The sequence below is a fragment of the Acomys minous genome, assembly GCF_964271855.1.
Source record: "Acomys minous genome assembly, chromosome: 8".
NCBI lineage: Eukaryota > Metazoa > Chordata > Mammalia > Rodentia > Muridae > Acomys > Acomys minous.
In genome coordinates, this window is record NC_140489.1 from 38720621 (window position 1) to 38747711 (window position 27091).

The window sequence follows — 27091 nt, forward strand, 5'->3', positions numbered from 1 at the left end:
CTGTGAAAGCCAAAAGGGGCGTCGGATCCCCTGGAGGTGGAGCTACAGGCAGTTGTGAGCTGTGGGTGTGGGTTCTAGGAGATGAACTTGGGTCTTCTGGAAGAACAGGAAGTGCTTTCTATTGCTGATCCATCTCTTCAACCCATCAGTTTGATCTGTAAAAAGCTCAGTTACTTAATGTGTGCCAAGTTCCCACTTCCTACTGTGGCACTCAAGGTTTGCAGTGACTTTCATAGTCCCCCCCCCCCTCTCCTTTTTGTACTTCCTGGCCTTTTCTAAAGACATTAACTTTTTTATTGTCTAATTTCTGCCCTCACCTTTTCTTACTGAAGCATCAGCCCATCCGTACATTTAAGTATAAAATAGCCATTTTATTATATTGATGCTCTCGCTTTAGGAGTGATGACGCTGCCCCCCTGTGCAGGTTTGGTGATTTAGCCAGCCATGTATGTGATGTGCAGAAGGTTAAGATTCTAACCCAGGCCTTGTGATTCTAACAGTGAAGTTTTTTCTGTCGCACCTCCACTTTCTGACACTTGGAGGATCAACACTATTTCAGGGAACATCTTATGACTTATTCTGGGCTCAGGGATTCAGTTCATTGTTAAAATCATGTTACTGTGAGTTGGTGCCCCAGTATTTCATCACCAGTGTTATCTTAAGACTCGGCTACAGCTCCCATGCTTGACCATTAAAGAATGAAGTCTCCCACAGCACATACCTTTTCCTCTTGCTTGGCATTCATTATGTCATCATTTTCAAATACTACTGTGACCCCCAAGGCGTTTGTGGCTTCTTTGGCTTCTGTGACTTCTGTGACTTCCGTGACAATTTTTATATCTGGAACCTCTGTGACCTCATTTTCTGGAATATCTGTCACATCAGTGACATCTGTGACACCGGTGTCCTCTGTAAATTCTGAGAAGTCTGCACTTTCCGTGCTGCTAGGAGAGCACATGCGTATGTGCGAGCGTATAGCCTGCAGCTCTGCGAGAGTGGCAAAGTCCATGATGTCCACGGAGCCTGTGATGTCTGTGCTGTTTGTGATTTCTGAGAGGCTTGAGACCTCTGATACTTTGGAAGTTCTGGCTTTCTCCTGATTCAAGAGGGAGATGAGGTCCACCCACTGAGAAAATACGATATCCTGTTTGTATGAAGGAGCACAGAGCTGTAAATAGTATGCCCTGCCATTTATCAGCTTTACTTTGAGTTGCATGTTCTTAACGCTGTGCACAGAAAGGGTCACAAACTGCAGAGGAATAAACCTACGGATAAATGCAAATGTAACGTCATACATAAACCTGATTGGAGACCTAGAAAAAGACTTACCCGGCTTGGAGAATGAGACAGACAATGGTTTTGTGTCCTAGACAGGTATGAGTGGAAGCTCCTGAGAGCCATCTCATCTTAGTCATGTGCCTAAGACTCTGGTGTTACTAACTGATCAGAATGTCATTTATCATGAGAAACTGCCCATCCTAATTAATCCTGAAAGTGAGGCTGGTGAGATGGCTCACCAGGTAAAGGTGCCTATAGCCAAGCTCAATGACCTGCTAAAGGACAGACTGATTCCAAAAACTTGTCTTCTGATATTGGACACACACACACATACATACACACACACAGACACCCACACAGACACACACAGACATACACACAGACACACAGACAGACAGACAGACAGACACACACACACACACACACATACATACACACACACAGACACCCACATAGACACACACAGACATACACACAGACACACACAGACAGACAGACACACATACAGACACACACATAGACATACACACACAGACAGACACACACAGACACACACACAGACACACACATAGACATACACACACACAGACACACACATATACACACACACAGACACACACACACATACAGACACACGGACACACACACACAGACACACACATAGACATACACACACACAGACAGACACACATAGACACACACACAGACACACACATAGACATACACACAGACAGACACACACAGACACACGGACGCACACACACACACAGACACACGGACACACACACACACACAGACACGCACATACAGACACACACACACACACAGACACACACACACAGACACATAGACACACTATAATAAAATAACAGATAATGTAAACAAAGTTGAAGCTTGGGTATCTAGGGACTCAAATTAAACTACGTTGAGATTTCATATCGTTCCCTAATGGTTGCTACCATGAAGAAAACAGCAGATGCCGGCAGTGATGTAGGGAGGAAACGGAAAGCATTGCATGCTGTTGGCATGGTGTAAGTTAGTGTAGTATGGAGTCCTCATGGAGGCCGCTCTAACTACGCTCCTGGGCATGTCATCACGGGAGTACCTGCTAACCCATGGCTTTCACCGCACTGGCCACCACAGGAAGTTACGGAACCAGACCAGGGACACGATGGAGCTTTATTCATCCATAAGGAATAATGAAAATGTCTGAAACTAGAGATCATATTAAGTGAACTAAGCCAGATTAAGAAAGACAAAAGTAACATTGCTTCTCCCATGAGGTATCTGGATTAAAAAAAAAAAGTTGGGGAGGCAAAGCGCAGGCCCAGTGGCCTGAATTTGGATTCTCAGAACAGGTAAAGCCAGGTGCAGTACTGCAAGCATCTGTAATCTGTGCTTGCCCTTACTGGGAAATGGGACGTGGAGATAGGAAAATTGCTGGAAGCTCCTGGACTAGCTAGTCTGGTGTACACAGCAGTGAACAAGAGAGAGCCTGTCTGAGCAAGACTGATGACTGACACCTGCGGCTACCCTCTGACCTCCACATGTACGCATGGATGCATAGGCACAGTCAGTCTCAGTCAGTCTCTCTCTCTCCTCTCTTTCTCTCCTCTCTCTCTTCTCTCTTCTCTCTCTCCCTCTCCCCCCCTCTGGCACACACACACACACATACAAATATGTTTACACAAACCTAAAGAGTATATAATGAAGGATGACTGTGGTCAAGGTTCTTAATGCACATATATGAAAACATACATATATTTCATATGTACGTGATGTTTGGAAATGTCATAATGAAACCCATTATTTTGTAAAATAACTATATAGTGACGAAATTGTCTAAAAATGGGGCTTACATTAGGTGACTTGCTCAAGATATAGACCAAGCTAGTGACTGAGATGAGGTCAGAATGAATTCTGATTGACGTGGGGCCACTGTGGGGAGGAAAAACACGCTCTTGTGAGGCTGTCTATTGAATCTTAGTGCACATTACTTTAGCTGTTTTTTTAAACTTAATCGTCAGTGTGACTGCTGTTGTCATAAGCCATTGCCTGGATGCTCTTGGAGATACCCTACATCATTTGAGAAAGTCATGCGGACTGACGAGCTCCTCTGGAATGCTTGCCCATCAGCATTTTCACTTCCAGCCCTATGGGGCTATGGTTCTCCAAGAGATCACTGTTCTCCTGCCCTTGCGACTCACCTGGTGAGCACCATATTCTCTGTAGAGGGAGATGTCAGGAGGCTTTTAAAGAGGGGTTCTGGTTCTTTTCGAGCTTCTGGTGTTAGATGTGCCAACAGCATCATATTGGGGGTCTTGAGGATGGGATTGGAAGAACAGATGCCTACGGTCACCCAGTTCGCTCGGTTATGCAGGTAAATAGATTCACCTCTCCGACTGACCTGAATGCAGAGAGCAGGAAAGGAGTTCCTCGGTACAAGGCATGGATCTAGTACCCTTGCCTTCTGGAGCAGTTAAGTGAGGTCAGAAAACAAGGGGGAAGTGAACTATGGCACCTCCACTCCCTTTCAGAACCAGCATATAAGATTAATTTTAACCCTTAGCTTTTCTCTGGTGGTGGTTTACTTGGCCCTAGGGACTGAACCCAGGGCTTTGTGCATGGTAGGCAAAGGCTCTTCCCATTGGCCCCATTTCCAGCCACAGTGTTTTTCTTTAAAATATAGGTCTAAGGGCTGGAGTAATAGCTCAGCTGTTAGGAGCACTTGCGGTTCTTACAGAGGACTTGGGTTCAATTACCAGCATCTATATGGTGGCTTACGACCATCTATAGGCTTATACATGGTGCACAAACATACATGCAGGAAAAATATAAAATAAATACATGCAACTTTAAATGTTAAAACTATAAGAAACTATCTGAATTCCTTCCTGTGACAGTATGTTCTAAAGATCATTTTGTGTAACATCACGATTATCTTAGAATGACAATTATAGGGGAATCAGGACAGACTTCTCGCCTACGGATTTGTTGGGAACATCTACAGTGAATTTCCCTCTAACACTAATCATTTCAGGCTGTTTAAAGTTACAACACTGTTCCCTTTAGTAATATCCCACTGTCCCTCATCACACTTACACAATTCTCTTCTCAACCTTTCACTGTCTTTAAGTAAATTAAATATGGAAGTTACTAGGACCTAATGGAGAATGTAAGTGTTATTTACCTGAATAAAATTGCTCTCCAGTATGGGAGGAGATACAAAGGGGGCATACTCTCCTCCATTCAATATATTCTTAACATGCCCTAGACTGTGAGACTGTAGGTTGTGGAGGGCATTTGGATCATCTATTGACTTCTTGTTCTTCTTCATCATGCTGATATGAAACATCAGAAAAGTGAGAGAATGGAAAACAAATTAATGAACACATAGAGATGGCCATAGTTACACTGCCTCTTTTAGTTATTAACTGAGGAAGTTCTTTTTAAATCAAATTCTGTAACATGCTTGACTCCATGCCAGGCATTATAGGCACATACAAAGTAACGGCTTATACTTTAGGGGGCGATGGGCAGTAAGTAAGCAGAAAGGTTGTCTGGTAGTACAAACACCAGCCATAAAGAGTGATGGGATGTGTGGCTAGAAATACTTACTAGGGTGGGGAGGCAGGCAACACATGCCTCCTCTACCAAACCATTGTTTTCCATCTTCCTAAGTCATCATGGAGGGATCACATGCCCTATTGTGTAAGGATGTCAAAACTGCATTAAAAGGTACGTCCACACCTCGCACATGACTGAGCCGTGGCTCTTGGCAGGGAGGTAAACGGCAGGATGTCTAGTCAATGACAGTTCATCCCTGGCTACAAAACTCAGGCTCTCCTTCTGTGAAAACAGCTTCAACACAAAACGGTGATTCTAATATCACTGATTTCACCTTTTGTCCATCAAAAACGATTGTAAGAAGAAAAGCAGAACCCATGAATTTATGTGTACAATCATTTAAAAGGTTATTCTTTCTACTTAGATACACATTTCTGTTAAGAATTTATGCAAAGGGCCAAAAGCTAAATGATAGCAACCACCACCGAGCAGTAAGGAAGTGTGAGTCACAGTTACAGTCACCCCCATAATCCAAGCTTGTCTTAGGGCGCCTCCTTTCCAGGCTCCGCCTCCCATTCAGGCACAGCCTTGGCCGGCCACAGCGAGCCTTAGGACTCTACTTCTTAGCACGGTTTCCCCTGGCAGGCTTTCTACTGTTAGCAACCAGGTGGCTCCATTTGTAGCTTCTTAGAATACGTTCACAATGAAGATAAAAATCAGTCAGGATGAGCCAGAGAGTGAAGAGATTGAAAGATTGAAACAGCCCAGAAGTTAACCACTGAGCTATGGCCTCAGCAGACCAGTCTACAGAAGCTAAACTGAAAAACAGCAAGACTCCCCACAAAAAAAAGTATATTCAGGGAAAAAGAAAGCAAAAACAACCCTCACCATCACTTAAAATAGAGTTGACGAGAATTAAAAATTAATTAGTGCTTTTATGGGGGGTAAGTAATAAAGATTTTTGCACGCCCCATCTCATTTAATCATTTAAGTTGGACTCTACTCATAGACCATGCAGCTAGGGTGTAGAAAGAGAAAGTAACTTTGCCATCATCATACAGTTGGTACCTAGGATTCAGATCCTCGCATCCTGACTGGAGGAGCTCATGCAGGTGGCTAATACCAAGCCCGTCCTTACATGCTTGGAAAGGTAGGTGTGGGAGTGACAAGAGTGAAGCCGCTTGGACTAATGGGAAGAAAAGAAAAGGGCAGGAGGAAAGAATACAGAACATGCCCCTTTCCTTCCTGTTCCCTTCTTTTCCTAAACAAGTTGGCCCTGATGCATTGGTGGGACAGTGAGAGTTAGGAGATGAGGTGCGGATGCTCCCCCAAACCGAAAGAAGGCAGAACAGTTTCCATCGCTTACTGTCGCCACCCGTCAGCTCAGGGTCTCTTATCAGTCCACACGTCTCTCATAGAGAAGCTTGTCAAGATGCTGGTGAGACAGCTCATGCTGCCAGGCATGGCAACCCGGGTTTCTCCTCAGAACCCTCAGGGTAGAAGCAGAGAACTCACTCCTACTTGTAGTCCTCTGCCCTTCATACACATGAGTAAATATAATAACAATCTTAAGTTGGTCGTTGCAGAAAGTATCCTGGCACATGGACTCTTCAGGAGAAAGGGGAAGCTTGTAAATGGTAGTAAGTAGAAGAGGAAGGGTGGGGGTGGGGGGGAGGGGAGGGAGAGCAGCAGGAGGGGTGGTCAAGAGCAACGCGACCGTGCAGCTGCCCACAGTCACGTCTTACCTCACCTCAAGGCCACGCCGCAGTGCTGTGTTGGGAATGAAGTTTATAACTCACTTCAGCTTGAGCTTCTTCCTTTTCATGATGGAGCTTTCGTGACGGAAACAAATGCAGAGAAGAGGGTATTACACAGAGGGCGCTGAGTTAGTTCACTTCTATAACTTTACTCGTATGTCGAGGTCTGAGCCTTTGAGTCCTGTAGCTATGGCAGATGGGTTCTAAAGATTGGACCATGAGCCCTTCGAGGTAGTAATGAGTTCACCTACCAGTGGATGGCGTCATTGTGTGGTGGTGACCACTTTAGAGGTCGGGCCAATTAGACGGAGTAGACCACAGGGAAGGTGTTAGGGAGCTCTTGTCCTTTCTCTTTCTTGTTCTTTTTCTCTCTCCAACCACCATGAAGGCGAGCCTCTTTGCTCCATTACTGTATCTGGGAGTCATTATTAGGCTATGATGTTTGAACCCAGCTGCTGCTGCTGCTGTTTCTCATTCACCATGGCCTGTGTGTGTGTGTGTGTGTGTGTGTGTGTGTGTGTGTGTGTGTGTCTGTGTGCTATTTGCTTATGTATGTGTTGATGTGTGTATGAGAAGGTAGGCACATATAACAGGGTTTCTCACTGAAGGTGGGGCTCATTGATTCAGGTACACTTTTGAGACAGCAAGACTTAGCACTGTGGTTCTCAACCTTCCTAACGCTGTGACCCTTGAAATATAGTTCTTCATGCTGTGGGTGATACCCCAACCACAAAAATTATTCCATCGCTATTGTTATGAATTGTAAGCATCTGATATACAGGATTATCTGATGTGACCCCCAAAGGGGTGGTGATCCATAGGTTGAGAACCTGTGCCTTAGGACCTTCCTGCCTCTGCCTCCCTGGCACTGGGATTACAGGTACATGCCATTGTGCCTGGCTTTTCACATGTGCTCTGGGGATCCGAACTCAGGTCTTCATGTTTGTGCGGCAAGTACTTTACTGACTAAGCCATTTTCCCAGACACCTCATCGTGGTCTTATGTGACTGGAACCCAAGTTAGTAATTGATCTGAAGCTGCCCGCTATGGCCAAGGCCGATATAAGGTAACAAAGCAAAGGAAGTAATACAGACTGCAGTACCTGGGTTGTAGTTAACCGCTATGAAAACTGTGTTCCTGTGGGTAGTTGAAGCTTTTTGTTGACAGCTTCTGTTAAGATTAAGAAAGCCCAGGACAAAAGTAGCAGGATTATCAGGGACTTGGAAGGCCTCAGAGTAAGTGAGGTAGCTCAGCTGTTCAAGAGGCTGAGGACTTGAGTTGATTCCTGGGACCCACATGGTGGAAGAGGAGAAGGGACGCTCACAAGTTATCTTCTTACCCTTACATGCACACCATGGTGAGTGTGTATGCACACACACGACACACAGTAAATTAAAAAAAAAAAAATCAAATGTGCAGATGATCTCACAGAAGAGCAACAAATAGATACCGGGTGGGGAAATTAAAAGTGAGCATTGTGTTGTGTAAGTGCCATTTTTCCTTCCTCTCTTTTCCTTTCTTCTTTCTTTCAGTGGTTTATGGTACTTTAAAATATCTTAAACCTGAGGTAATAAAGCACTCAATTCTTGCTCATTCAGAGCTGGATGATGGAGTATGCGTCTTTGAAACAAAATCACTCCAAGAAAGTGAAAACATCACTTGTTAGAGGCATGTCTTACATTTGTATATACTTGCTAATCAGTAGTTGCCACATTGCCACTAGGACCAGGAATGCTCCTCCCCAGTGCAGTCACTGCGGCATCTGTGACACCCTCCAATTAAGAGAAGTGGCTGTTAGCCGGGCTTGGTGGCGCACGCCTTTAATCCCAGCACTCAGGAGGCAGAGGCAGGAGGATCGCTGTGAGTTTGAGGCCAGCCTGGTCTACAAATCGAGTCCAGGACAGCCAAAGCTACACAGAGAAACCCTGTCTCAAAAAATAAAAACAAAAAACAAAACAAAAAACCCAAAACCAAACCAAAACAAAAACAACAAAAAAAGAAGAGCGGCTGTGTAGATGGCTCCACGAATGTGTGCTTGCTTTAACAGTCTCTAGCACCTCGTAAAAAGCTGGCTGAGGTGGTTCGCACTTTAACTCCAGTGCTGTGAGTCCGAGAAGGAAGATTTCCAGAGCTTGAAGGCTAGCCAGCTTAGCCAAATGGCAAGCTTCTGGCTCAGTGAGAAACCCTGTCTCAAAGGAGCAAGACAGAGAGAAACACAGGCCGGCACCTGACTCCGCCTCTAACCTCTGCATGCACATCCATGGCCATAGGCACCCATACACTCAGGTGCATCGAACACACACATGCACACACATGCAAAGTAAAAGTAAACAATTTAAAAAACGATCCCACTTGATAGATTATATCCCAGGGGAGCAGGTTTATCTAGGAATTCAGAACACAGAGAAGACAAGGAAGGAAGGATTGGGAGGCACCCACGACGGAGTCTTGTCTCTTATCTCTAGAGTCATTAAAAAAAAAAAGTGAGGTCAGTGGAAGATCGGAAAACGTTCCAACCTTTTATAGCATCTTTAATGTGAAGCAGGTTATTTTGTTGTTTGTTCTATAAAATTTGAGCTGAAATTACTTTGACATTTTTGTGTTATTTCATTGAATTTTAAGTAGATTAAAACATTTTTTTATTATTTAATAAAATTCATTACATGATTTCCTCCTTCTCCTCCTCACGCCTATTCTCCTAGTTAGATGGTTGATTAACAGCAAGATACTAGTGCCACTGTTTTGCCTTTAGGGGCACCTTGCCAAGCTGGTCCCTGTTGTGGCTCACAGGTATCACATCTGGTAATCCTACAGACTGTCTTCCTCCCTTGTATGTATTGCACCTCGGGCACTATTAAAGCTAGTCTTCAGGGGAGGCTTTTGGGTCAGGTATGGCTCTAATCTTCGGAGTCCTGTATCCAAAGTGCTTGGTGTCTTCAGCAACAAGGACTCATCTTCAACTTCTGGAAGGGCAACCAAGGGCAGCAGCAATAGTCTGTATTATTTTAGGAGAGAATCTTGGACTCCCTGGAACCAAAAGCTGGCACAAAGGTTATCATATCTAGTACTGTGGTTTTTTGTTAGCCTATGGATCTTCTGGGGGAGCATCATATGTGGCATGACTTCATTTAATAACCACACACACAGACACATACACACACACACACACACACACACACACACACACACAGGAGCACATTGCATGTATTTTTAGGTAAATATAATTACCTATGTTTTTTTAGACATTTCTAGTATTATGTTTTTAATACCATTGAGATTAGATTTTTATGTATATGAATGTTTTGCCTACACATATTTATATGCACTATGCCTATATGCCTATATAGGTCAGAAAAGGGCATTGGATTCCCTGGAATTGTGAGCCACCACCTGAGTCTTGGCCAGCAAACCCAGGTCCCCTGCCAGAACAAGAGCACTAACTACTGAACTATTTCCCCAGCTAGAATTTTGACTAGTTTTATTGCTAACTGAGATTTGATATTATCTGCAGCCTGTATTATCCAACTTCTTTAATGAGTCTAATAAGATGACAGAGAAATAGCCTGTGAAGACAGTTTTAGCTCCTTCCCCCATACTAGTGCACCCTATCAATGGTTCATTAAATGACTAAATTGATTATTTACTATTTGTACCTTCAATACCTGGAGATGCAGTAAGATTTTGGCCTCTAGTTTTACACGTAGGTCTTTACTTAGTTACACATGAAAATTAAAATGTCCCTATAACATTAAACATTAAAAAGTGGCAGTTACGAGTTGCAGTGTAGGGCTGTTAGGAGCATCGTAATCCACTGTAGGATGTACCCAACATAATGGTGCATAGTTGATAAACTGACAACTAAAAAGTGATTTTCCATTAAAAAGAATTGATGGGTTCGGAGTTCTAGTCCCATAAATTTTCTGTACTCTGTTCTGTTTCCTTGAAGTGGGGTTACCTTACAAGAGAAGCCTGGCCGCTTAGCCAATTAATAGCACTTATCAAGTGTTATTCATTTTTGTTTTGCAGTTGGGCGTGGTGGTATAATCCTAGCACTACTGAGATGGATGCAGAGGGAACAAGAATATTTGGCCAGCTTGGACTACAATGAGACTTTGTTACAAGACAACCAAAAAAATCCTCCAGACTAGTTCTAAATTGTGTGAGATTAAATGCTAATGACAGTTTTGTTTTCAGAATAGTTTTATCTCTAGATCACTTTGTTGTCACTTTTGAGTGATGCTTTCACTACATTGCTAATCTCCTGAACTTGGTTTCTGCCTAAGGTTCCTGAGGGCTGAAAAAGACACCACTATGTCCTGCTTGCATCAGTTTAAAAATGGCTTTAGTGAGAAATCCCATCCAGTTCCCTTAAAGGTGACACACACAATGACTTTTAGTATATTTATATTCTTGTAACAATCACTATAACCTAATTTAGAAAAATTTCTTCATTATCTATGGATATAGTTTTAATAACTGTAGATGCAAACTATGAACTGTGCCTCCGTGGTGGTGGTACATCATCTGTGGCGTGGCCTGCCAGAGTGAGGGGGTGACCATGGTCTTTCTGTTGACAAGGTGGAACTAAGAGCTGTGACCAGTAAAATGTGCATTATCATAGTGGGCCAAGCATTTGTAGATTTCACATACATATTTAAAACAAAATAAACCTTATTTAAATAAATTGTGAGAGTTCAAAAATATCATTTTATTGGCATTAAAAATGGTGAAATCTAGAATATAAAACAAAAATAAGCATGAATATTAGTTTAGCCACAGTCATCACTGAGTAATGCATATGTAGTAATTTCAATATCTTCGTGTTAAGTCATGTGTAATTAAAACAGAAGAGCAGAGCCGGTAACTGGTGTGCTTCACTGTGTGCTTCATGGATGTGCAGATTACTTTGTTCTTCTGGAGTCATGTGTACTGTGTGTGGTAGTGCACACCTGTAACCACAGCTCTTGGAAGGCAAAGAATCAGGGATGTAATATTCTCAACCACATAAGTTTGAGGTCAGCCTTGGGCTACATGAAACTGTCTCAAAACAAAAACAAACAAACAAAACCCCAACCCCCTAACTACAACCAAAACACAACAGAATTTTCTGAATTACAGTTCATATTTTCTCAAAAATTTATGGCTTTTTTCTAAGCCTACCTAATGCTCTGTGCACTGCATTAAACAGGCAAGAAGCAGAGCACTATTGCAGGTCAGGCCGTCTGCAGCACTGCAGCATCCCCTAGAAATCCAGTCTCTAGCTCCTCTGTCACTAGCAGATCCTCTCCTGTCTTTGCTCTTTCTCTTACCCAGTGCTTCCCTCTCACATTTCTGTTGTCCGGTTCCCGTGGAGTGGAGACCTATCCCTTCAGCAGCTCTGCTCATCAGTACTTCTCTAGAACGTCAGTGTCACTTTCAGCATCGTTGGGTATCTTTAGTAAGGGAGGCTCCATGCTATGTCCAATCACAGGGCAGAAACCACTGCCAGCCATGTAACTGGGACAGCAAGCCCACAGGGCGATTGGTGTGTGTTGGCAGTGGCCAGGATGGAGTTGCTTCAGCTTTGTCATCTGGAGACTTGTTGTCAAGGATGACCAAGGCCCGGAAGGGCTAAGGACAGGACCAACACAGGTGTGCTGTGCTGATGCTGTTCTCCTAGGAGGAAACACACTCATCTGGACCCTTTGGAAGTATGGCCACTTGGGTGGTAATGGGACAGCAGAGAGGAACTGTGTGAAAGGCACAGGAACCAGGGTGGACGTGTTTTGGTTGGGTTTTCTGATACAGGAAGATGCCCAGACACATTTAATGTTGTCTGTAAACACTACTCACCCTTCCCAGTGTGATCTTTTCCCTCCAATATTTAAAAATAAATTTCAAACATAGCAAAGTTGAAAGAATTCTATAGACTTGACACCCATATTCTCCTGTGGTTTTTCTTTTTATTGTGTTGTTACTTGTATTTAGTTACATAATAGCTTTTAAATGGTAGCCTTTGCCTGTCACTCATTAAAAACCTCTCTTGAGGATACCTGATGGCCTTGAACTCTTGACCCTCACACGCCAGCCTTGTGAGTAGCTGGGACTATATGTGCATCAACAAACTCAGCCTGTCATTTTTAGCACATCACTAGGCATACTGTTAGGCCAGGACCATCACAGTTCTGGTTTGCCATTTTGGTTGCAGCTCTGAGTCCTGACTGTGGTAGCCTCCTCGCCTTTTCTTGATGGTGCTCCCCACCTCAGCTTTTCAGCTTTGAACACCAGACCCTGTATTCTGCATCTCCTCTTCCACTTGAATAATTTCAAATTAATCTTCTAATGAACTTATTCTATTCTATTCTATTCCCAGTCACCAATGGAGAAAATTGGATTGGTGATAACAAACAAACCAAAAACCCCTCAAATCTAAAAGCAACCCAGAAAGCATGCTTTCATTTGAAATTTAAACTGTCAATGAGGGTGTGTGTGTGTTTATTTATATACAAGTTCACATGCAAGTATGTACATTGTGTGTGTGTGTGTGTGTGTGTGTGTGTGTGTGTGTGTGTGTGAAGGTCAGAGGACAATTTTGAGTGTTGTTCTTCAAATGTCTACATTTTTGGGGATGGGGAAAGTCTCTCACCGGCCCAGAATTTGCCATGCAGGTGAGCTACTGGCCAGGGAGCCCTAGGCCCCGAGTACTTTCAGCTTCCCAGCGCTAGGATTCTAAGCAGGCATTGCTACATCCATCTTTAGACGTAGGCTCCAGAGACTGAACTCAGGTCCTACCCTAGTGTATCCACTGAACCATCTCCGCAGGCCCAGTGCGATCGGTTCTAAGTAACCGAGCCCAGTCATCAGATGTTGTAGTTATGGTACAAACATATGAAAGCAGTGGGAAAGAAGACGATGCAAAGACTCTAGCCACAGACAGCCAGTGCCAACCAGACCGTCCATTCCCCTCTTCCTCAGGCTTGTGTCTGGGCTGTGTAGCCGACAGAAACTTACGTAGAAGCTGCCGAAGTCGATGTCTGGAAACCTCCTGGATGTTGAACAGGAGGACTGCTTCCAAATAGCACGTTTCTGCTTTTCTTTTCACATTTCTTTAGCAGAGGTGTTTCTGTGTACTGGGCAGGCAGGTAGGCACTCAGTGAGAGGCTGTCTGGCCTTGTGCTGTGGCGCCTGCATCACAATGTGCTGACATAGCGCTGAAGTAAGAAGGGCACTGGAAGGAACAGCCCCTGATGACCGGTGCCAGCATTCCTGAGAAGCGCAGACAGCGGCAGGTGGAAGTTCTGGGGCTCTCTGAAGTTTTCAGGGCTTTTTTTTTTAAAAGGTGAAAAGCCATCCTGATAGTGTGACTGGAAAAGAAATAATAGAATTTGCAAAGACATTTATCACTCAGTTGGTAATGTGTCATTCAGTTGTCCTATATTCCTGTTTTTAGAAACCCCAAAGGCATTTTGAGCCACTGTGAGGAAAAACTTCAAGTCCTGCATGGTGGCTCATACCTGTAATTAGTACTTACAAGGCAGAGGCAGGAACATTTCAATGAGTTTAAAGCAGGCCTAGGATACACAGTAAGTTTGAGGCCAGCCTGTACTATAGAGTAAGATCTTAAAAACAAACAAACAAACAAACAAACAACTCCCTCCCATGTCCACCAAAGCAAAACCAAGAAAAACAAAACTCCAAAGCTCTCACAAAGGTAACATTCCCACAAGGCCGAGGACCTGGTGTCCAGCCTGATTGCTTTACTTTCATATCTCCATGTTGTTGCATTCTGGACACATGCTAGGTGGCCACTCAGCAGCTGTTGGATGAGTGAGTAAATATATGCCACCCGACCCCCCCCCCATCTTTGTCCTCTGTGTTTGGGAGATTCTCTGCATCCCAGTATACTTTAACGCTTTGGTCGTGGGCTGGGGACAAGTCTTGGCACTTGCTGCTAGTGAGGATGCACCACACAGAGGGATGCTGGGTGAATACATGGGCTAAGAGAGGGGCCACTACCTTGGTGTCTGATCCTATGAGGAGAGCCATAACTGGCTTTGGAGACCAGGTGTGGGTGTGTTGGTACTCCATAGGAAAGGCATTAGGATATTTACCCAGAAGCAGAGCTGAGGGCCATGCCTAGCTAGAGGAGTAATGGCACAGGCTCTGGGAACAGGGATTACATCCAAGTGGTGGTTTCTAGGGGGGGGGGGGAAGACTGTGTAGGCCCAAACAGGTGCTCTGATTTTTTTTTTTGTGCCTCAGATGTTCTGTTGCACTTTTTTATGCTGAGTGCCATTTTCATATGGATAGGTTTATTTTTTCAGTGGAGTCCAGGTTGGCTTCAAACTTGGAGCTGTTTGTTGCCTCCTCCTCTAGAGTGTTGGGATTACAGGAATGTGCTGCCATGCCTGGCTCCGGTGGACAATTATTCCTTTGTTCATAGCTTGAGTATGCCACCCGTTCCTCACATAGCATATAGATCTCACGATCACCACTTACCCATGTTCCTGTTCAGGAGATGTTTTTGCATAAATCTGATTTCCTCACTGATGAAGACATTACTGTAGAAGCAGCTGGGTGGAGTCCTTTGCTACTATATTCATTTTTCTGAGGTTTCTGATATAAAGTTAAAACATGTAAAGAGAAAAATATGAATTAATGGTATGAAAATTTACCTTTTAGATATGAATGCTTTTAACATGCACAGAACATAGTTATGGCTCTGTATAAGTCTGGATTGGAAGCATCTGGTCAAAGAAAGATGCATGACTTGTTAGTTCTCTGCCTTTGCCCTTTCTTCACGCGGGCTCCTTGGTGAAGCTGTACAACGCCAGTTCTGCTGGCCTGTTCAGTGCTGAGTACCTGCGACTGAAGGCACCATGCTGGGCTACCCAGACGAGCAGAGTCTGCCCTAAGAGAACTTGTCATCGAAAGTGGCCAGTGAACAGACGGACTCAGTGTGATGCAGCCATAGAAGGGTGCCTGAAGGACTCTGGGACCGTGGGTGAGGGACACTCTGTTCAATGTGAGGCTTTAGGGATGTTCCCTGGAAGAGGTAATGCCTAAGTTAAAGCTTGCTTATTTCATTTTGCTTTCCTTATTTTCTTTTCCTGTGATGCAGAGCATACCCAGGGCCGTGTGCTCTTCCAGTGAGCCACACCTCTAAATTCCCACAAGAAATACTGAAAGAGTAACAGTCATTCTGGACAAAGGCAGGAGGCATCAAGTGACAGGATTTGAAAGAGCAACTGCTCGCAAAATAGTCTAGTGTGTCAGAGAGGAGAAAAACCTGAAGTTGGAGAAGTGTTGTGGGTTGGTTTGGATGCTCTAACCGGGCCCTGGGGTCATTAGCTGTACTGACTTTCCAGTAAGGAGGTCTGTATAGGGAGATTTACAGTCTGGTTTGGTGACTCCAACAGCAATATAAAGGAAAGATTTGGGGAGAGCAATTCTGCAGGCTGACTAAAGCAGTGGTGAAGGGAAAGAAAAGGAGGGGGTTAATTTGCGAACTGTGAATAGAGTCAGAATTTGGTGACTCACTGTGTGGGGGCTGAGAAAGAAGATGACTAAAGTTTCAGCTCTGTGATACTGGGTTCATGTTGGTGCCCTTAACTAGGGGACAAAATATTAGCAGAAGAGTGGGTACAGGAGGTAGAATGCACTGTTGGCGTGTAGTAACCTTTGTGTAGCATGATGCCTTGCATTGCTGGTGTTTACTGACTGTTTTCTTTCTTAAACTGTCAGGACCCTCAGGTGCTCTAGGTGATAAATGCTCTAGGCAGAGGGCATTGGGTATCATACTGTGGTGGCAGTCAGCCCTGTGTGGGTCTGGCTTACTTCAGAATACTCCTCCATCCCTCTTGCACTGAGGGTTTCCTTCCTGAAGTTGCATTCCTTTGGTCCTTTGCTGTCTGAAGTGACCCCCTCCCCTGCAACTTCTCACATTGGGCTTATTTTCATTTCTCAGAACTCAGCTCAAATGTCATCTGTTTGGAGAATTCGTTATCTGTCACTACATGAACAAGGCTGTCTCTCTCTGTGTCCCTCTCTCCCTGTCCAGCACTATGCTGGAGCTCTCTGAGAAGCGCATTGCTTTCTCCACCCAGCTGGCTTTGTTAGACTCCACAACAGGCTGCATTGGACTAGAGGGAGCTGGGGAATGAGTAGGAGGGAGAAGGGACTTGTGCTCCTTCCTGTTGCCTTGTTTCTGTCAGAGTCACCTTGACAACGGCAATGGCTTGTGCTGTTTCCTAGACTTTATTTTGTTCTAACTTCCTGCATTCTCCAAACCCTGGAGTACTGAGCCCTGTTCCAAAGGGTCTGAATTTCTAGATCTGCTCACTCTATGTTCTCTCTTGTAGCTGCCCGCAACCATAGCATTTTTGACTGTACTACAGAGCTTGACTTAGGATTCTACTCATTCTTTTAATAAACCATTACATTGTCTATACTTATTTTTTCCCCCTGTCTCATTCTTTGCCTTTGTTACTGGTTACCAGGAAGGTCTCATTAATCCTCAGAGCCTTGGTGCCCACCATGGAGCCTGCTATCTTGTATGAACTTAGCTGATGTGTCTTAATGAACTGAATTATTATAAAAGACTAAATGTATGAGACAGGTATGGTGGCACACAGTTGCAGTCCTGGTGCTCAGAAAGCAGAGGCAGGAGCATTACTGCAATCCTAAGGCCAGCCTGGTCTAATACCAAGTTCCCAACCAGCCAAGACTACATAGCAAGACTTTTAAAAACAAGCAGAAAAAACAAAGACAAAGGAAAACAAAGAAAAAAGGCCATAATTGGGCATTTTTTTTAACCTATCAGTTTTAGGCTAATTTATCAGTGGAATCTGTAGCAATGTAATTCTCTCAAGAGAGTCAAGCACGGTACTTACAGATAAGCATTTAGAGTGTAATATTTAGTTCTAGAACAATCATCAGTAGAATAACTGGGAACAGTCTGCTTTGATTCTGTATGGTCATGCTGTTCTACTCTCTCTGAGGGGGAGGATGCTTACCTTGGTATGGTTCCTTGAAGATCACGAGTTGGTAATTGGGTAGAGCTGCAAAGTTTTGTTTGTTAGCCAAGAATTTAAAAAATGGAAGTCATCCAAAGAGTCCACTTGCAACATCACTTAACAACAGTTACTTGGAAAACAACCTGTTTATGTTCTATTTTCCATTGTGTGATATGGTTCACAAAACCAGAGCATAGCACCCCCAATCCGGTTAACGTCTGTATAGCTCTAAGAATCTGAAAGAACCATTTAGTCTTATTTAAGCTTTGAATACTAAGACAAAGAAAACTTGAATATGGTATATATGCTTAACTTGTTAATAGTTTTGGTCAATTAATGTGAATAGATTAATAGATTAAATAGATTAAAGTAGAAACATTTCACCAATAAATTACTTTTAAACTTCCCTGTAGCTGTGTCAGATGTCTTTTCTTCCCCACTTTCTAATTCTGAAAGGAGAATCTTTTCTCTCCCAGGTTTACTAGGCTACTGGGGTCCTTAAACTCAGCCTGTATTTAATCATTTAGAAATCTGTTAAATTTTTATATGCCCACAGCTGTTGTTTCGCCTTATTCAAAGCCTGCTTTCACACTGCCCCTAGTTTGAAATAACATGTCTTCTCACACACAGGTTCACATCATAGCATCTACATTCAGTTTCTATTTTTTAATATGAGTTCTGTTTTCCTTGTCACTATTGAAATCTTACTCTTACAGCTCATAGCTAATAAACATTCTTTTTTTCAATTTCATTCAGGTTCTTGTGACTTCATTCTTGTTATTTCTTGTGTGTCTGGCAGTCAGACCTCTTTCCTTGAGAGATACTGCACTCTCGTCTCTGTTTTCTACAAATGTTCTGCACTCCAGTCTTCCTCCGTACCCTGAGGCCTTGTGCTATTGTTGACCCACCCTCTTGGGTCATTTATGTGAATGAGCTCTGTATCTAGTCAGAGCGTTTTCTAACTTCTAACCAGGACTTCTCTATCCTCCTCCACAAAATGACCTTTGATATCCAAGAACTCTACAGCTGGAGTCTTAAAGATACTGCTTTCTCTCCAGATCTCATATCAACCTTCTGATCCCATAGTTTTGTGGGCTCTGGAGCCGTGGTGGCAAGTTTGAACCTTGTTCTTTGTCTGCACTAGCTATGTGACTATGGACATATTTCTGCCATGGTTTCTCTATCTGTAATAATAGGAGCCACAAGGGTGTTGTGAAAATACACAGAAAGTTCTCTGAACAATGCATGGCATACAGTTAGTGCTACTGGATGTTTCACTGCACATATGTGCTACACATGTGAGCCTCTATATGCATACATTCCAAGGACTTGGGGCTCTGGGTAGACTCTGGAGCTCTTTAACCCTTTACGAGTCTAGTGTGGCAGTTGTCACAGTTGCAGACTCTGTCGTGCCCTGAAATATACAACTATAGTTCCTTGCACAGTGTTTAGTTTCTCCCTGATGGAGTACAGTTACAGCTACTTCATTCTATTTGTTTCTGGGAGTAGCAGTAATAGTATAGTATATTTTATACCCAATAGATATAGTTAGTAGATGCTTATTTTTTAAAATGAATATAAAGAACTATGTGTTTTCATTGAACCTCTCTTAATTAATCTTTTCTTCAATGGTAAATACAGAAGAAAAACTTAATAGAACATTTAAATTTAACCCTGAAAATGCCATTAAAAGTACAAGTTTTTCTTGCCTTTGACATTGTGATCTGTTACTTTGTTTCTTAGTCTGAGTTACTAAGAATATACTACAGAACATAATGTGCTTCTGTTAACATGATTTGAAAAATATCTCCAAGTTTTTAATTAAAAGAAATATCACAAGAGTATGCTTTCAAAATGCAGCACAAAACCTTCATGTTTCTCTTTTCTTTCAAACATTTTAAAAATTTTAAAAATTTCTAATGTCAGCTGTGGTGGCACACACCTTCAATCCCATCACTTGGGTGGCAGAGGACAACCAGGGCTATATAGTGAGATACTGCCTGATGAAACAAAACAAAACAAACAAAACCACGTCTTCAAATTCCAGGCACTCATCTGCAGTTTTCTGATTCATAACTTATTTTTCCCTTCACTTCAAAGAACTGTACATACCCAAAGTTGGTACCTAAAATAATATTTTTTTTCTAATTAACAAAGTATCTTCCCTCTAGCTAAGCTTACTGTTTATCTAGCTATCATCAGTAAAACCAGAAGATGGGCAGTTCCCTACTTAATAACATACCCTATTACTATTTTTTTCTAAACACTACAGTTCAACATTGTATCAGGTCACATTTCAATTTCAATCTCTCATACTGTGAGCCTTGGTAGGCCATCTTAAGTATTCTCACTTGTGCAGACTTCAGTCAGAATGGAGCAACAGTCCTCTCTCCTTTTCCCTCTCCCTCTGAGACAGGGTTTATCTGTGTAGCCTTGGCTGTCTTGGACTCACTTTGCAGACCAGGCTGGCCACCAATTCACAGAGGTCTGCCTGCCTCTGCCTTCCTGAATGCTGGGATTACAGGTTTGTGCCACCATGCCCAGCCAATCTTCTCTTTCTAAATAACAAGGCTGCACAATACATTTTTAAATAATGATCAAGGATTTTTTTTTATTCATTAAGTTTCAGTATCATTACAGAAAATGTTATGGTACAGAGTTGTTTAACATTATTTTGTTTTTGCTCTTGATTTCCACATGAATGCTGGTAACACTAATATCTGTACAAGATCAGTCTTTGATTTTGTTTTGTTCTGTACAATTTTAAATGTGTTGGTTAAAAAGGCTGTCAGCACTTAAGGAAGCATTTTCCCCCAGTTTGTTTGTTCAAATAAAAGGTATCCAGTTACTGCCTGCAAGTACTGTGCCATGAGGCTGCTAGGGTGAGAACGCCCCTGGGTGCTCGGCAGGGATGGTTCTTGCGGCAGGGCAGGGCCTCCGCGCAGTCACTCCTCTTTTGGCACGGTGCACATAAACACGAGATACATGATAAAGAACAAGCAAAAGCTCTCTGTAAAGCAGTTATGAAGCATACTAAGAAGGGAAGTCCAAGTGTTGCCTACACTAGTATAAATAAGCAGACAGCCTTGATTAAGAGCATAAGTAGTTGTATTTAAAGATGAGAAAAACACAAGTTCTGCAGGCACCTACCGCTGTCTACTAAAAGCTATCGCTATCAGACCTAGCATTGAACACACAAAGCAATTTGCAAGAAAGGAAAATTTTGCTTTGATATAATCAGAATAGAGTTGTCTGTTAAGATTTATTCTTAGGTGTTTTTTTTTCTTTAAAAGGTATTTAAATTCATTTGAAATATAGTTCAAGATGTTGACTATACAGATCAACTTTTATCCAGATCAGAAAAACTAGCTGTGCCGTTGCATATTACAGGATACAGTCAATGATATGTGGACATGCATCAAAGCTTTCTCCTGTTGGTCACCATCATAGCCGTCCAATGACCATGACATCCACCACCTCGCCCTTGTGGAGTTCCACATACTGCTCTGTCTTTGGAGGTAGCATCAGTAATCCATTGGCGCTGCGCATGCTCATCAGACGGCTGCTCATCTGATTACCTGGAATGAAATACTCTCATTACTGCAGCACAGGCATCAGAAGTACATGTGGAGAGGCCAGCAAACGGAAGTACAGGGCTCCAAGAGGGAGGGAGAGAGACGACCAATCTTCCCAGTACTTTTTCCCGGTGAGATGTATGTCCTACATCCTCACCTTCTCCTCAAAATTTTAAAAACAAATATTAGATATTAAAAAAAAAAACTAAAATAGGGTTTAATAGCATCACACAAATTGGCACAGAAATCCTCACTTCAGGGTGAATTTATATTTGTATAAAAATAAAGCCTTTAAAAAACTTAAGGATAGAAATAACAGCAGCTGACATTTAGGTCCAAACAGACTACGAGTCACCTCATGAACTCTCTTATTTAACTCTTACAAGATGCAAACGTTCTGAGGCACACTGCCCAGTGTCTTGCAACTAGGCTGTTGGCCAACTTGCAAGCAGAACTCTGTGATGACAAGACTCACATATGGATTCACGGTTAGCTGGTACAGATCTTTGTAAGTAGGCAACACAGTTTTTGTGGTGTTGAATCAAACCTTGGGCAAAATATGACTAGAAAAGTGCTACACTTCAGAGCTAGAACTCTGATATCAACACAGCTTTCAGTGTCCTTAAAATTTACCACGCCTTGAGTATAGTAGGATCCAAAAAGATCATATTATGCTTGGCTATCTCCAGGAGATAACACAGCTACGTGTTCTTCTTTCCTGCCCACCGATCATGTTCAGAGGGCTGCTTGAACTAACGGATCAAAATCTGTAATTCTATTTTTATATTTCAAATGTTTACCTAGAAAATATGGTTTCATATTTAAGAATAATTTATTTCATCAAATCTTTTTTTTAAAAAAGAGAAGCACATAACAACTATTCATTTCGTTATCAGCAAGGAAAAGACATGACTGGCACAGCTGTTGTTGTGGTTGTCTTTCAGAGCAAGCGCGCAGGCATCCCTGCGGTGTGCGGGCGTGAAGGACTGACCTGTACTCTGGGCCCAGGGCAGTGGTTCTTGGTGATGCCAAGTCAGTATACACCGGTGGTATTCTGGGCGAGGGTCCAGTTTTACATCACATGATAACTACAGCATGAAGAGGGATAAAAATTTAATTTCGTCACCTGATCATTCTCTGAACTACACAGAATATACTAAGCCTGGCTAGACTGACATCCTGATCATTCTACTATTGTTGTCATTTCCATCTTGATTTTAATACAGGAAGTCCACGGGCTGGTTGCTATGGTAAAAGAGAAAGTATGCTAAGAAGCCAGTGTTCATAATGGGGGAAAGGACAGATAAAAAAGGTCTATTGTTATGGGTTTTAAGGGCCCTGGACCTATGAAATGGGAAATCGAGGCAATATTTTAATATTGGAAGGAGGTAGATCTAACAAGCAAATTCAATACCCATCTACCCAGCAATATTCATTTCTGATTTAATGTTGATGTGCATTATTCACCTTCCCACTTACAGAACTATTTCTGATATATACATAGAATAGGTCTTTTCATGTTGCTTATATTTTCTTTGCTGGTAGCATAGTTTCCCATCGCTCCTAAATTATTTTGTGCTTCTCTCTTAATCAATCATCTCTCTCTCTCTCTCTCTCTCTCTCTCTCTCTCTCTCTCTCTCTCTCTCTCTCTCTGTCCTCCGGTGCTAAGTTTCTGGACCAACTTACATGGCTGCTTTATAGCCAGTTTTAAGGAAAAGATGCTGATTGTTAAAACGAGAAAAACACGTAAGGACTCCTAAGAGCTTTGCAGTGTTGGATAAGCATGTGTCTCTTAGAACAATATAGGGAAATGCAAATCAAAACAACTCTGAGATTCCATCTTACATACATCAGAATGGCTAAGATCAAAAATACAAGTGATATCACATGCTGGAGAGCATGTGGAGAAAGAGGAACACTCCTTCATTGCTGGTGGGAATGCAAACTTGTACAACCACTTTGGAAATCTATCTGGCGCAATCTCAGAAAACTGGGAATAAGGCTTCCTCAAGACCCAGCTATTCCACTCCTTGGAATATACTCAGAAGATGCTCCAGCACACAACAAGGACATATGCTCAACCATGTTCATAACGGTCTTATTCATAATAGCCAGAACCTGGAAACAGCCTAAGTGTCCATCAGTAGAAGAATGGATAAAGAAACTGTGGTACATTTACACTATGGAATACTACTCAGCTATTAAAAACAAGGAATTCCTGAAATTTGTGGATAAACAGATTGAGCTAGAAATAATCATAATGAGTGAGTTAACCCAGAAGCAGAAAGACTCAAATGGTATATACTCACTTATATCTGCACACTAGCCCAAGGGGCATGTCCCAAGGAAGTCTTCACTTACCAGGAAAGTGGGACAGAGGGGAGGGAGAATGGGGAAATAGAAGGACCCAGAGGGTCCTAGAAACCTTTAAGAACATTGTGACGGGCAGATCTGGGCCCAGGGGTTCAGCTCAAACTACTGCCCCAAGTAAGGACAATATGTGCAGTAAACTTTGAACCCGTAGCCAGATCTAGCCAATGGACAGGACATTCTCCACAGTTGAGTGGAGACTGGGGTCTGACTTTCACACGAACTCTGGTGCTCCATATTTGACCCCGTCCCCTGGATGGGGAGGCCTGGTGGCACTCAGAGGAAGGATAGCAGGCTACCAAGAAGAGACTTGATACCCTATGAGCATGTACAGGAGGAGGAAGTCTCCCTCAGTTACAGTCATAGGGGAGGGGAGTAAAGGGAAAGCGGGAGGGAGGGAGGAACAGGAGGAAACAAGGGATGGGATAACAATTGAGATGTAATATGAATAAATTAATAAAAAAAGAATATGGATTTGTCCTGCTTCCTCAGAATAACTAGTGTGAATATAATAAATTCCCCATTGCTCCACAAATCCATTAGCTGTATAAACCTCACTGTTAGGACTTGACTTTGACTTTTTGATCTGATCATAATTCTTTTTCATTTATGGCTGGCCTGCCTTCCTGTCCCCCTTTCTTCCTTCTTCTCCCTCCATCTTTTTTCATACTTTGTTAATAATTCCAAGTAGTATCTCATTGTGATTACTGTGTGTGTGCATGTGTGTGCTCTTTTTGTGGGGAGCACAGGACACTGTGACACACAGGACACTATGCCCGGCTAGTTGATTTTAAATGATATTTTAGGGAAATGAGATGCTTTTATTGTCTTTCATCCACAAATCCCCAGTAATAAAAATATCAACGTTAAGACTGCTGATGGTCTATATTTTCAAAAACCATTTTAATGTTCTGTGTATGTGTACATTTGCACAGGCAAGGGGCACAGCATACATGTGGGGGTCAGAGGACAACTTTCCGGAAGTCACATGAGTCCCAGGGAGTGAGCTCAGGGTCTCAGGCTTGTCAGCAAACGCCTTTACCCACCAAGCTATCTTACCAGCTGTCTTATATGGAACAGCACACCCGCCTTTTTCTCTTCATGTGACAGACTCTATGACCCTCCCTGCTAAAACAATCTCTTATTTCTTACTCCACACAGGTGTAGTGTGTGGTGCCAGCTGATTTCTGTTTGTTGGTTTGTTCTTATGACCCACTGCTAGTTTGAAGCCTTACTTTCTGGATTTTTATGTGTATGGGTGTTTTTCCTGTGTATGTCTGTAGGCTATCTGTGTGCACTGCCTGAGCAGAGGCCAGCAGAGGGTGTGTCAGATCCTCTGGGACAGAGTTACAGACAGGTGAAAGCTGCCACGCAGGTGCTGCGAATCAAATCTAGGTCTTCTGGAAGAACAGCCAGTACTTTTGACTTCTGAGCTATCTCTCTTTATGTTGAAGGAAAATAAAAATAAAATTTCCCTTCTACTTTCCATCACAAAGGAGAGAAAATTAACACATTTATGATAGAGTTAAGTCTAAAATCCTAGGCATCTATTTTTGGCAGTGAGTGATTGCCATCAGGCTTCCATTTTGGTTTCTGGCCATTAGGGAACATTACCCTGGCTTTGATGATGGTTGGCCGAGGATCCAAGATCCCCTGCATTTTTCTCAGTGCAGGTACAACAAAGAGGTTGCAGGTAACCACAGCTGATACAGGATTCCCTGGAAGTCAAACAAAAGGTTATTTATATCCCATTTATTTATGTCACATTCATTAATTTATAAAAACATTGTCAGATAGTTTTATCTGCCTGTACATTCAGGTGTTACAGAACATGCTAGAAGTGACTGATCATCACTCTACTTCTTAGTCATTCTCAAAAGAATGACAGGATAGACTAGCGAGGCAGTGGTGCACACACCTGTAAGCCCAGCACTTGGGAGGCAGAGGCAGAGGCAGGCAGATCGCTGTGAGGTCAAGGCCAATGTGGTCTACAGAGTGAGTTACAGGACAGCCAAGGCTACACAGAGAAACCCTATCTTGAAAAATAAAACAGCAAAACAAAAAGAATAGAGGCACAGTCAACCACATGCTGCAGAGGATATGAACTGAACCTTTTACTCTTCCACTGAAATACAAAAAGGTCTGATACTCAGCCTTTAGAAACCACTTCTGCTTTCTTGAGAGCCTGGCACTGCATGCCATTGCTGACCTTTACTTGTGTGCTCGTGTGCACGTGCAGGGTTGTGAGTGAAGTGGTAGACACTGAGCACTGCCTGAATGTGAAGCACATATACTTACAACGAGTACTAAATAAAAAGTTAAACATTTTAATATATCATCTGTTGTTTTAAAAGCATTTCTCCTGTAGAAATATGGTACAAATAAAAAAAACCCGTAGATAAGGTACTTTATTTATAATCACCATCTTTATCCAGACACATCTCTAAACTTAAAAACAGCACCAAATGACTCCAGTTCTAAAGACTGAAGATGAGTAAGTGTATGGTATGAACCAGAACTCACTTAATGTATCTGCAGAACAGGGCCATGGTGATTAAGGCTCTGTGAGGACATATGACTGGGCCCTAAGGCAGTAAACTGTGTCCTTATAGAAAGCAGAAGAGACACCAGAAGTACGCATGTCAGAGGAAGGCATGGCGCTCAGGAAGCAGCCAACTGCAGAGCAGGAATGAGGCATCCCAGATTTCTGGGCCTTAGAACTGTGAGGAAACAATTCTGGGGTGCACCTATGGCAGCTTAACAGCTGGATCAGACTGTGACAAATGCCAAATTCTTTAAAGTTATCTGAAGAATTTCAGGAATGTATCATTCCTCTCCAGTAGAAATAAACCTAGGAGTGCCTTGTTCTTCAAAGGGAACGAGGGTGGCTATGAAAAGAAAAGGGCTACAAAGAAGAGATTGTTTGTGTGTGTGTGTGTGTGGTATCCTTAAGTAATAATCAAGTTGTACTCAAGATGGGCAATCTTGATAAGCCCCAACATTTTAAAAAAAAATATAGTCTTGCCATGAACCCTCAGGCTAAGGCAGACCTAGCCTCAAAATGCTTGGATTACAGTTGTACACAACTAACCCTTGTGAATCTAACTAAACTCATCTACAGAACTTCATTTTTCTCTTCAGCAAGGATAACATGATTCATCAGGTCCATTCTAATTCTAAGATCCCAATCTTGTTTAATTCTTTTACACACTTGTATGTGATGATGTGTGTTGTACTGGTAAGTGGGGAATAGGCCAGGTTACTTTAGGTTCCCTTTCCTCAAGTGCTGCTAATTTGTCCTTAAAGTAAAAGACAAGGGCCAGTCTATCAAATTCCTAGATAAAGCCACGTCTTCATTCTCCTGTACCGGGAGCTAAGATGAGATTTCTATCCTTTATCAGCATGTTTACACTGTAAAGAGTAGGTGGGTCATGACATTTTCCTATCTGCATGTATGTTTGATTATCTTCTTCCCCTCACTGCTCTCTCCTCTCCCTCCCCATTCCTGCTGTTTCCCTTACACTTGAAAAATGGCATCTCTTCTTCTTT

General features: G+C 42.7%; 2 protein-coding genes across 24 annotated transcripts in view; both read right to left on the minus strand.

Moving 5' to 3' along the window:
- Positions 1-13923, minus strand: part of GARIN2 (golgi associated RAB2 interactor family member 2) — a 45925-nt gene extending 32002 nt beyond the window's left edge. For 4 of the 6 annotated variants that reach the window (XM_084792878.1, XM_084792876.1, XM_084792877.1 and 1 more), the window contains exons 1-5: positions 13593-13922; positions 6591-6677; positions 4469-4619; positions 3486-3685; positions 722-1265 (exon numbers count right to left, since the gene is read on the minus strand). In XM_084792878.1, coding sequence (XP_084649004.1) covers positions 722-1265; positions 3486-3685; positions 4469-4618 — 894 coding nt within the window. In that variant the 5' untranslated portion in view covers position 4619; positions 6591-6677; positions 13593-13922. Of the gene's footprint in view, positions 1-721; positions 1266-3485; positions 3686-4468; positions 4620-6590; positions 6678-13592 lie in introns of all 6 variants that reach the window. The other 2 variants (XM_084792875.1, XM_084792874.1) reach the window with 2 other exon arrangements.
- Positions 13924-20175: 6252 nt separating this feature from the next.
- GPHN (gephyrin) overlaps positions 20176-27091 on the minus strand; it is a 391499-nt gene continuing 384583 nt past the window's right edge. For all 18 annotated transcript variants that reach the window (XM_084792850.1, XM_084792848.1, XM_084792845.1 and 15 more), the window contains 3 exons: positions 25157-25260; positions 22163-22259; positions 20176-21174 (listed from right to left, as the gene is read on the minus strand). In XM_084792850.1, coding sequence (XP_084648976.1) covers positions 21041-21174; positions 22163-22259; positions 25157-25260 — 335 coding nt within the window. In that variant the 3' untranslated portion in view covers positions 20176-21040. The remainder of the gene's footprint in view (positions 21175-22162; positions 22260-25156; positions 25261-27091) is intronic.